This window comes from Gavialis gangeticus, unplaced genomic scaffold, assembly GCF_001723915.1.
Source record: "Gavialis gangeticus isolate Ggan-Ray unplaced genomic scaffold, GavGan_comp1, whole genome shotgun sequence".
NCBI classification, from domain to species: domain Eukaryota; kingdom Metazoa; phylum Chordata; order Crocodylia; family Gavialidae; genus Gavialis; species Gavialis gangeticus.
In genome coordinates, this window is record NW_017729014.1 from 8,993,296 (window position 1) to 9,005,211 (window position 11,916).

General features: G+C 45.1%; 1 protein-coding gene across 1 annotated transcript in view; it reads right to left on the reverse strand.

Annotated features, from left to right (window-relative positions):
• Positions 1-4,425: 4,425 nt before the first annotated feature.
• The window catches only part of GABRD (gamma-aminobutyric acid type A receptor delta subunit), a 21,150-nt gene continuing 13,659 nt past the window's right edge, over positions 4,426-11,916 (reverse strand). Inside the window, exons 5-8 of the mRNA XM_019511689.1 lie at positions 10,564-10,701; positions 8,342-8,497; positions 7,049-7,260; positions 4,426-5,398 (exon numbers count right to left, since the gene is read on the reverse strand). Coding sequence (XP_019367234.1) covers positions 5,099-5,398; positions 7,049-7,260; positions 8,342-8,497; positions 10,564-10,701 — 806 coding nt within the window. The 3' untranslated portion in view covers positions 4,426-5,098. The remainder of the gene's footprint in view (positions 5,399-7,048; positions 7,261-8,341; positions 8,498-10,563; positions 10,702-11,916) is intronic.

Genomic DNA, 11,916 nt, shown 5'->3' on the forward strand with positions numbered 1-11,916 from the left:
TAGGGAAAAATGTACAGCTGTTCAGTCTTCTAGGAGAAACTCTCTCCCAAATGGTTTAACCCTGGTTCTTGGGTTATTTTTCTCCCAAAGCAGCCATTTTTGTTCTGGGAGAAAAAGCCTGAATAGCTGTACACTTCTGATTTCTCCACTAAGAACAGCAATTCGCTCAATAGAAATTGAATATCTGTACCAAGTCATAGAGGTGCCTTGACCTTGAACTGCTTCTTCAAGTGCTTATATAATACAACAGTGGAAATTCTCATTTTTTCTTCTGAAACACTCCCACGCCAAGCACATGCACTCCATTACCAGGTGTACCCTCCTTTTGGCACACTGACTACCTCCAGGCCATTTGCACCTTCAGTTTTGTGCCCTTTCACCCTAGGACAAAGGTAGGCTTACTAATTCTGTTTTCTGAACTGATTTAGCACCCAGTAAGTTTTGACATGTTTTAGGCAAATACTGCTGCCAATTTGTTACTGTGACCAAACACAGCTGAGGCTCACAGCTCAACCATCTGCAATCAGAGAAATTCACTAAATAAATCCAGATTTATAAAGAAATCAATGAGACCCACAGTCTGCCTGTGACTGACTATTCTCTGGGCAGAGAACTTACATTGTCCAGTAAATTGTTCTTTGTGAGTGTTCTAGTTGGTTGCAGCCTAGGAGTCTTACACCAGAAGAACAGTTGCAAAGTGTCTCTTCTGAAGCTCTTCAGTCAGACATCAACTTTTTAGCTGGATCAGCAACCTTCTTTTAGCTTATTAGTCTGAATAATCAGCAACCACACACTAGAAAAAATCAAGACTAATTTACTCTCCACTAGACTTGTCTGCAAGTATTTCCTTCGTTTCATTTATTCTGTAATTTCATTCTTGGTGAGTGACAATGCACCTGACAGACTACATGGTAAGTCAGGAGTTAGAGACTATTTTTTAGACCCTGTTTCTGATTTTACAGACATATTACACTGATGTGACTTCACTGGCTTGAGTGGAGGGGGTGATGCTACCTCTCCACTGTCAGATCCTTTCCTAAAATGTGCTGTTCTGATGTAACTCTCAAAAGCATTTAAAGGTAGACTGAAGGGCTGGATTTCCCCAGCAGGTGCAAGTTCAGGCTGAGGGTGTCAGGAGGCAGTGGTGACCGTTAACCATCTTCACACCTGCTCTGATCTTAGGGACAGTCAATAGTTGAATGGCCTCTGAGTACAACCTAGAGTAGCCATCGCTTGCAGAATAAAGGAAACGGAAGAGATGACAAGGAGTTCATGTAAGATCATAGAAACAGCAGCTATTTACTGAAGGAAAAAGCATTTAGTAAGAAATGGCACGATCCAGGTCCATTCTCATTCCACTCTGCTCTTTACATTTGTGTGAACTAGTCACCAGCCAAGGTCAGGCCTGACAAAGAAGGACAGCAGATCTTCTACCACAGCTGGAACTTAGAAAGTAAGAAATTCCCTTCTGGAGTAGATGCAGATAAGTACAGGCCTCCATGTCCTCAGGAAGAACTAGATGCATTTTAGTCAAGAGCAACTGCCAAAAAAAAAAAAAAGAGAGAGAGAGAGGAAGAGAAAGAGGAAAGCAGGAGGAAGAAGAGGAACCTGCCATTCATGGATGCACATTAAAAAAATAAATACAAAGTTCCAGAAACCTCCTTGTTGAGGTAGAAGAAATCTAGTCCCCTTTCTGAGCTCTTTCTGGTTTGGGCTCAGTGTGGGAGGTTCTCAGATACTGTGGTGATGAATTTATGTGAGAATCTAGAGAGATAAGGACACTAATACCTAGAACTGTTGTAGGGCTGTTCCTCCAGAGAGCAAAAATGAGTTTATGGAAGACATCAATATCTTTATACCTATTTTAGAGATTCAAAAACTGAGGCACAGAGAACTGATTTGTGCAAGGTTACCCAGCAAGGAAGTGGTAGAACAAGGAATAGAATCTGAGAGTTACAATCCAGTGAAAAATCCATAAGGCCACACTGCCAGGAAGGATGGATAGGTTTGTGGAACACCTTTAGCTTTATATAAGTTTATATCTTCCATCATGGACATGGCAAAAAGTTCTCCATTATGAGAGAAACTGGAGATTTAAGTGAATGTAAGCTTGATTTATAGCAGAAATATATTTTCCATTACAGCTCAGTTCAGGATCATTGATTTTTTCTTCAGAACATTCTCTTCTATGGTAATATGGGGGCATTTTTTATTTTAAGTTACAAATCTACGTTAAAAAAGTAGATGCCCTGTCGTTCAGCTCTGGTCATGTGAAAACAAATGACATGTCATAAGGAAGTCAGTCAGGAGGAATGTGAGCAGGCTGCACTTTGATCAAATGCTTGCACCAGTCTTGCTGTAATCTCAATTATTAATCATCAGTCATCAAGTTCAAGGTCCTCATCTTTAACGTGTAGCACAGCTCTGCTCTTCCCTACATCTCTGCTCTGGTTTAATTGTGCACCTCTCCTGCTCCAAGCTACTTCCTTTGTTTCCCCACTCCTACTCTCACCTCACATTTTCTTCTGTGTCACTCTGTATACTTGGAACAACCTCCCACGTTCCAGGCACCAAGAATCATCCTTCCCACCACAATACCCGTTTTATTAGTGAACATTCCTCTTCTGGTCTCCTATACTAATATAAGTCATATGCCTGAATCTTTATACTGTTTACTGTACTTTTCTGAGGGTCAGATTCTGAAACCTGCACTTGCAAGACTGCCACCTTTATCTGCTGAAGTCAGTGGGACTTCTTATGGAATAAAGTAATTTTCAGCCTGAGTATGGGAATCAAAATCTGGGCCTGTGTAGGGAAATCCTGCATATCTCATCATCATCAGTTGCACAGAAGTCATCAAGAGCTGTGAGTGCTTGGTACCTCCTAAGATCAGACCATTAGATGAGAAGGATAACATTTTCAAAAGCATCTAAGTGGCTTAGGAGACAGTCTTGACATTTTTAAAAGGGACTGAAGGGTGCCTATAGACATGCTCCAATACATTCTAATTAGAACGCTCCAGCATAGCCGCATCCTCGTGTATTAAGCCTCTCCACATTTCAAAATGGCCATGGGGGAGTGTGACAGGAGTATCACTATCGGAGCCTTTCCGGGGTGGCTCCGCCCTCCTGTAATGGGTCAACCGCCTGCTTACTCGTCTGCCATGCCTTGATCTTACTTGATTAGAAGATGGTTGTAATCAGCAGGAGGCTGTCCATTTTTTCTGTGCCCCGGTGACAGGGGGCGCTACCTGTGGCTCCTTTTCCTCCCCTACACCGGAGCCCAAGCCTCACAGATGGAGTTGACGTGGTTTGACCTGGGCCCTGTTATGTTCTGGCCCTCCTCTTTACTCCCAGGGCTCCTCACTGCCCCCTCTTTCTCACTCTGGGGCTCCTCGCTGCCCCCTCTCTCTCACTCTGGGGCTAGGGCCACTGCACCCCGTAAATGCTGTGCCCTCTCAGGCGCCAGGAACCCCCACACTACTAGGGAGTCCCTGTGAGGCCTCCTCCAACCCCTAACAGCCTCACTCGGTCCTCCGGTCAAAACAGTAAACATAAAACATAAAGCCCCTGGGCTACAACAAAAAACTAGACCGTCCGGTCAAACAAAATCTACTCCCTACTAGAGAGTGAGGGAGAAGGAGGGCTCCCCAACCCCAGCAGTGACTGGGGGATGCTCTCACTACCAGAGTCCTCCCCTCTGTCTGTCCAAGCTAAGTCCCTACTCCCATAGCTGCTGGAGAGGGACTGCTCTCCTGGCCTCCTACCTGGGCTTAAGAAGGGATAAGCCCTGCCCCTTCCTGTCAGCTGGTTTTACCAGTTGCCCCGGCAACCAGCACCTGTGCAGCCCTGGTGACTGGCAGCTGAGCCTCCCCCTTTCTGCCATTAGGGGTCTCCCCAGAGCAGTCTCTGCTCTCAGGCGCAGGGCACCTGAGTGCACTGCGACAGGGAGCTTTAACTAAACCTGGTTGAATGAGCTTTAGTTAAAGCATCCCCATGGCCATTTTGAAACACAGGGGGCTTAATACATGTGACAGTGAGCTGTTTTAATTAGAGTCCCTGTTCAGGAACCTCTCTAATTAAAAGGGGAGTCCCTCCCCCCATCTCTGAGTATGTGTAGGCAGCCGAAGTGACTTAGCTATGAATGCTAAAGAAGCATAATGGGGAGATTTTCAGAGGCACATACGAGGGTAGTCATGTGTCCATTTGAAAATGGGACATAAGTTACCAAGTCACTTCAGCTCTTATGAAAATGTTACCCCTTAATCCTTTAGGACCTGCACCCTGAGCTTTGCATATGTGTCCCTGTCACTACGTCCTTTTATAATGCTATTAAATTAACCAAAAGAATTTGCAGTTGGAGAAAGTGTTTCAAGTTTCCTTAGCTTAGGTCTGAAATACAACAAAGCGGTAATTAACAATTCAGTAGGGTACTATGCAATATACTTTATTTCATGCTGTGACTAAAGAAGAGCATCAAAATCTTTAAAATACTTTATCCATGACAAATGATAATTTGAGTAAAACCCTCTGTCCTGCTCTGCTTCTCACATGCTTGAATCCTAATATCTTTATATATAAAAATGATTGTCCTTTCCCCATCCTTGTTAATCTAGGACCATCACATAAATGGCTTGATAAAGAAAATTACTCCCATGTGCAAATAGAAACCTAGCTGTCTTGCAAGAAAGGAAATGATCTGACTGTAGAAAAATCAGACCTTCATTATCTGCTGACCTTTAAAATGGGAAAATACCAAACTGTAATTTAGGATTTGGAACTCCACTGAGGATATATACATGTAAGAAATTGTTTCACTCAGAGATAGAAAACAAAAGGATTGGACTGTTCGACAGTCTAGAAATAACAGATGTATCAAACCACATTGGTAGTAACCAGTTTGCCCCCTGCCAGTTTTAGCTGGAGTTGATTGCAGAAGTAAAGCAAAAAAGATGTTCTGCTTTTGAGAAATATCTGCAGTGCACAGGCAAATACTCTGCCAGAAGATGGACCAGTACAGTTTCATCAGATGTTTTGTAATGGCTGAGTGTTTTAGTTAGGTGGCCAACAGTTTACCTCTTCAGAGGACATTTTTCTTCTTACATTGTATACGCAACCCAGTAGATAACATTGACTGCTGCAAAAGCTGCTGGGAAAACTGCTCTGGCGTAAATATCAATAGTGTCAGCATCAATGGGCTTAAAAAGGGACTTTATGCCACCCTTTTTGTCAGACTTCATTTCTTGGTGCTGCTTTGTCTCTCCAGTTTCAACTTCCACTGGGCCATATGATCCAGGAAATCTTCTGGGAATACGATGCTGTCTGTTGGAAATCGCCAGTTCCTGGTTAACTCCGGCAATAGAAAGTGAAAACAAGACAATGGCATTCTTGACATTTACCTGCAAAGGAAAGAGAAGAACTTTTTGAAACAACCTGTATGGGAAAAGAGATAAGATATTTAACCTAAGCTAGCAAGGTCCATGTGCAGTCAGTCTCCAGTGTTGGGGCATTCATGACAATCCAGACTGTAGCAGTGGCAAAACACACACCATGTCTTATATTGTCAGTGACTGCCCACTGACTAAGTTCAGTGGTGGACTACAGGAACTGCACATGGCCACTGAGGATACTATCATATGGCTCAGCAATTATACACACGCTGACTGACCTGAGCTAGCCAGGTAGCTTAATGGTTTGATATGCAGAAGATCCAGATGTGAAAAACTGTGCTACCATGCAAGTTTGAAGTCTGGTTATAATTGTTCATTCCCTGGGCTACTGAAGGGGCTTGAGGCCTTGCAAAGTCAGAATGTTTATCCCTGGGCTGACTAACAAGTAATATTGATTGACCATCAAAGGAACTGTTATTTAGCTCACTGGCCTGGAACATAGGCAAACCCTCAGGGTTCTTTCAAAGCTTGTGCAGAGCAGTGAGGAAGGTTAAGTAAAGAACCCAGATCAATTATATTTGCTAGCAGCTTAAAAAGCCCTAAGTCCAGGGAGCCAAAAGGACTGTCAAAAGCATTATTTCTCTAATGAATTCACTCTCTTTCTTCGGCCAGTAAGGGAAAGCTAAGTATACGATTGGAGCAATTGAACTATCTAGACAGAAGTTACTGGAAGGAATTTCATTTCACTGATGTTTTATTCTTACAACCTGTTGTTTTGGTCCCTGGATCTACTTTGAAACAAGCATTCTATCTGTGAGCAAAAGAAAATCTAACTGGACTTTCTCTTACAACTAATATGGGAACAAATTAATCTCCTTCATTAGCGATGCATTGGGATGACACGGAGGGGGAGGCATGTGCCCCCCCAAATTTCTGTGCTGATGGTAGGGTGTAGGACATGGGGCCGCATCCCAGTTGGAGCCAGGGCCTGGCAGCAGCAGAGGCAGTGGCAGTGGTGGTGCAATTTCTGTACTGACTGTGGGGCACGGAGCTGCAGTCCTATCAGAGCCAGTGCCTGGCAGCAGCAGTGCAGAGTTGTGCCCCTCTACTGTCAATACTTATACGTTGCCTCTGATCTTGTGTAATAATGTTGAAGATAATAGGTCTGGTACCCACTTAGGCTAAGAACCTTTTACAGTGTACTAGCAAAGGAAAGAGGCCTTAAATAGCCACAGGAGAATATGCTCTGTCCATGGGTCTCCCCGCTTGGTATAGAATTGACTCCACATGAGCCCCAGTGTTAGATCATGACATAGCGGTTATTGATCTGAATACCCTTGGTGCTGTTGTATCTTACACCAAGGGCAGAACACATCCCCAAAGACACCATCATATTATTAGAATGCAAGGGATGCATGTCTGGCTTAAAAATCACTTAAAGTCCCTTCCCTCCCCTGTCCCATGCTGGCTTAGGTCAGGAACATAGTATGTGATGATGATTGGTTGTACATGCTGGTAATTATCCTGAAACTGGGCTTGACTCAGATTTTAAACAAGTAGCAACCAGCATGACTGGATTTAGGTGCTTAGCACTGAAATGGCAAATGTACTAACTTGACCAAAGTCTTCCTCACAGCCACCACCACTCAGATTACTGACCTCCCCACTCTGTCTGCTGGCCTTCATTTTGGCCTTTTGCTTTTTCATGTAGTCAGCATTGAAATGTGCAAATGCATATTCCACCAGAGCAGCAAAGACAAAGACGTAGCAAATCCAGAAATAAACATCAAGCGCTTTGATGGCAGAGGCTCGTGGAAGTGAAGACCGAGCACTGACCATCAGTGTTGTCATGGTAAGAACTGTAGTTATACCTGCAGAGAATCACAAGAAACTTTCTTTAAGAGTCCATGATACCATCCCAATGGTAATGCACAATGACCTGTATTTTGACAGGGGTTTTATTCCAATCCAAGTTAGCTGAATTTTTCAAAGCTGTTTAGGGGATTTGGAGACCCAATTCCAAACTTGGTATGCAGACACCCAAGGCAGCTTTGTAAATCTCATCCTGTTAGTCACTGTCTTTTCTGTTACGAGACACAGATAGACAAAGAGAAATCCCTTGAGGGTCTTGTTTCCTTCTTAGCCCTTAAACTTGCAACTCTTACTCATGTGAGTAATGTTCCCTCTAAGGTGTACGATCTGTGAGCGCGCCACTTTGGCCTGTGAGCGTGCCACTTCGGTCCGCTCCTATTAATAGTGTAAAAAACATATGACCACTTGAATAGCAATTGAGTTCTGCTTAAGCACTCTTATGTATTGTTTGAATAACCCTGGTGGGACTCTCAAAGACAGCACTCAAGGTATTGTGTTTGTGGGGTATTATACATTCACAAACAGATTTAAGAGTTAAAATTGTCAGCTGTCACAAGCAGCTAGACGGTTAGGGTCTGAATCCCCTTACACAAAATCAGATACCAGCATAACCTCAGTAGAGTGATGATACAAATTAATATATGCAAGAGGAGAATCAAATTATTTGTACTTGAGTGTGTATTGATGAAGAACTCCTATAGGTACTTGCACATTAAATGAAATGGCTTTACCCAAACATCTTACAACTCTTACTCATGTGACTCACATGATGTGAACAGACGCACTGACTCTGTGGCATTCTTAGAGTCTGTGGGGCTGCTTTTGTAGTAGTGGCATGGTACACATACTATTGCTTTTAGGGTAAAAGGTAACTGCCCAAATGTTTTATCTTCCGTTCTTTATTAGGGCTTCCCTCCCTAATCAGGTGACAGAAAATGGAGCCTGAAAGGAACCACCTTTAGAGGCTCTGCTTTGCCACTGCAGGCACAGCATTCTTGATAGCACATCAGAGATGACTATTACAGCTTTTGCTCCCCTTCCTACTGAGACCCCAAATCCTTTTTTTTTTTTTTTTTTTACCTAGTGACACCCTGGCAGGCACAGCTGACTGACTGATCCAGAAGGACACCCACGACATAGCCACCAGTAAGATGGAAGGAACGTAAGACTGGATGATGTAAACACCCCGATTCCTCCGCAGGTGGAAGTGGAGACTGAGCCTGGGAAACTGACCAGCTGGTGGAAAGAGTGGGCAAAGGGAAAAAGTATGATTGTGTATTAGAAATGTTGGTTTACAGTTAAGACATAAAAATGATGCGTATCTGCATTTACAGCACTTTCACACAGGGCTATAACAAAGTCGGGGTCCCAGGGGTGGCTGTGATGCCCCCTGGTGGCTCCATGACTTTGCCCTGCTCCACCTCTAGGGTGCTTTCTTGTCTTGCCCACCATGCCTTGATGGAAATATAATAAATAGGGAGGCTGTCCATGGGCCTTTGCGTGGCCCCAGTCTGACTGAACCCCCTTGCTAGGGTTCCCTGGCACCCTCACTGGGCCTCTATAGTCCCAGACCCCTCGCTGGGCCTTTATAGTCAACTGTGCCCAGCAGGGCACCCAAAGCCGGGCTAATTGTGCGGCTCCAAATCCTCTCCTACACCATGCCCTGTGCCTCACAGGTGTGACTATAATATTGTTCCCTCTAAAGGGGCAGAGGCCAAACCCCCAATAAATTTAGCTAGGCTTTGCCCATTGTATCAGATCTGGCTCTGAGGCACTACCTCTCACTTGTCCTTTCCAGACCCTGGCCCCTGTCTGCCAGGCCCCAGGCCCCTGCGTGGCTGTGCCCCTCTCTGGCACCAGGCTCCTGGCCCCTGTCTCACTGAGCCCCTCTTAGGTGTCGAGCCCCTGGCCCCTGTCTGGCTGCCACCTTGCACTCTCTGCCCACACTGGGCTCAATAACTGCTCAGGCCTTGAGCCTGCCTCTGGCAGGGCTCAAGACTATTGTGTGCTCCGCTGGCACTAGTAGGACCTCTGTAAGTCACCCCTTACTGTCCCAACCCAAACTGTTGGCTAAACTGTAATATAAACACTAAGCCCCTAGGCTACAACATAAACATCAAGGGATAACAGCCCTCTATTCCTTTAAGACTGTAAACCTGCACTCGCTAATACAGCATGTCTCCCAGCCTGGGCTCCTTGTGAGCACCCCGAGCCTCAGTGTTCCTGCAGGCAGCAAAGCAGTCAGCCTAGTATCCCAGGATAGCTCTCCTGGACAGGAGCTCCTTCCCCTGTGGCTCCCTCACCAGCCCCAGCCTTGGGCTTATATGTTTTCTGCCTGCCTCTGGTCAGCTAACCGCCTGCAGGTGTTTGCTAATTGCTCCATTAGCCTGTTGCTCTGGAGACCTGTGCCCTGCATAGCCTGCAGTGCTCCCTGGCTGAGCTGCTTTTATCTTAAAGCAACGGGGAGCCCCAGGCTCTCTGCTACAGGCTCATAAAAGGCTTTAAAAACATTCATTAATTAAGCCTCATAACTGCCATGTGAGGCACTATAGTTAGTGCTGGCACTGTTGGTCCTAAGAATAGGTCAAGTGATTTGCCACAGGTCACACTTGCTAGCTCTGGAAGTAAACTCAGGAGTACTGACTTCCAGTGCCTTTTTATAAGAGAACTGCTTCAAAAAGCACACTGCCTTAATGTTGTTAGAATCTGCTGTGGAAAGTCCTCCAGATACTAAATTTAGATTTTTTTAAAGGCCAAGTTAATTTCAAACTTGCTTGGAAAAAAAAGCTTGGAGAAGATGGGTACAGTATAAAAGAACATTTAACTATGTGAAAAAAGACAAAAGTCAGTAGGAAAAAAATGCCTTCAAATTTTATAATCAATGCAGTCTTCTGGCTCGTATGTACATGCACTACTGTCCTTAACTGGATGAAGCCAGAACAGCTTGACTATTGGTTATAAGCCCCATATTGTTTGAGTTCCAGGAGATTCTCTTTTAGCCCAAGTTGCAAATGAGGACAGGAGGATTTGCCATTTCTGCAAAGAACCGAATAGCCCCTTGTGTAGCATCTTAGCAAGCACAAAGCCCTAGATGGCCATGGATTTATCACAATATATTACAGTAGCTCCCTAAAAGACCAGTAAAACTTGACCTCTCTTTAAGTAGAGGCAAAACAAAATTGTACTAGATACATGATGAATAGTTTAAATACATGACTTAAGAAAAGCAGTTGCCTACAACAGATAGTGAGGTCTTTCCCTGTGCAGGAAAAACACTCTAATGCAGACACAGAACCTATTACCGGATTTGAAGTTCATCATCTCTGTGGTGAATCGGTAATTAGTGATTGTGAATTGAGCAAGCTGCAATTTATCCAGCCCATGGATCTCCTCCTGGTTTTCCGACCATTGGTACACGATGTCCTCTGAAGAGTAGCCATCTGCCAGAAGAATTGAATAAATGCATAGGAGAAATAAAGATAGATGGGCTCAGAGTGGAAGTCTGCCATGCTGCTCACCATCAGTTCTACAGCAAACATGTTATGTTCCAGGCTGTGTAAGTCAATGTCTTGTCAGCCTTGAGGATGCCAGGGACCCAGCAGGAATAACTTTCCCACAAGGAAAAGAATCCAAGTTGGATCACACTGACAGTATGTCTACGTGGCACAGTGTGGTGCCAGGCAAAGATACTCAAGGTAGCTTGGTTATCAGAAGCAGGTTGAGCACATTAGCTTGTCTCTCTACTTCAGCTAATTGCCCCTGTGCCATGTAGACATTCCCTGAGCTACACAGAAGTTTTGGAGTATTTTAAGTCAAGAAGAACTTAGCTGCTAGAGCAGGGGTGGAAAAAATGGTGGATCCAGCTGGTGGTCCGACTCCACTTCCCAGCAGCCCCTGCCTGTGTTGCTACGGCCAGTTTCCATGGAGATCCCAGCAGTGGCAGGGCTGGGACAGCATGGGGGCAGGGTTTCCATGGAGACCAGCACTGGCAGTCCTGGCAGGGTGCATGGCTGAGTGGGGAGCTGCTCTGCGGCTGGGGCTGGGACTCTGCAGTGGTGACAGCATGGTCTGGAGCTGGGGCAGAGCCACAATCTGCTGCTTGCATACCTCTGCCTGGGGCATATGAGCAGTGGATTACATCTCTGCCCCAGCTCCAGACCACACTGTCACCACTGCGAAATGCCAGCCCCGGAGCAGCTCCCCACCCAGCTGTGCACCCTGCCAGTGCTGCTGGGGCCAGTCTCCTTGGAAATCCTGGCCCTGCACTATCTTGGTGCTGCTTCTGCTGGGGTCTCCATGGAAACTGGCTGCAATGATGTGGGAAGCAGCTGCTGGGAAATGGAGTCTGCCATGGGCCCAATCCTTGCCTGCCCCTGTGCCTACTGTCCCCAGCACATTAATGAGTAAACTAGATCGGAAGGGCTAGGGACAGAAGTTGCACATAAAGCAGTTTAAGTAATCAGAAACTGGTTTAAAACTGTAACAGAACAGAAGCTCAGTGTACATAAACCAGTTTCAAAATGGCTAAAACTGGTTTAAGATAAATCTTGTTGAATGTAGTATATCAGACTTAACTGACTTGGGTCAAACCAGTTTATGAAACTTCTGTCCCAGACCCCTTCCTGCTTTAAGTTAAATCACAGTCCCCCAGCATC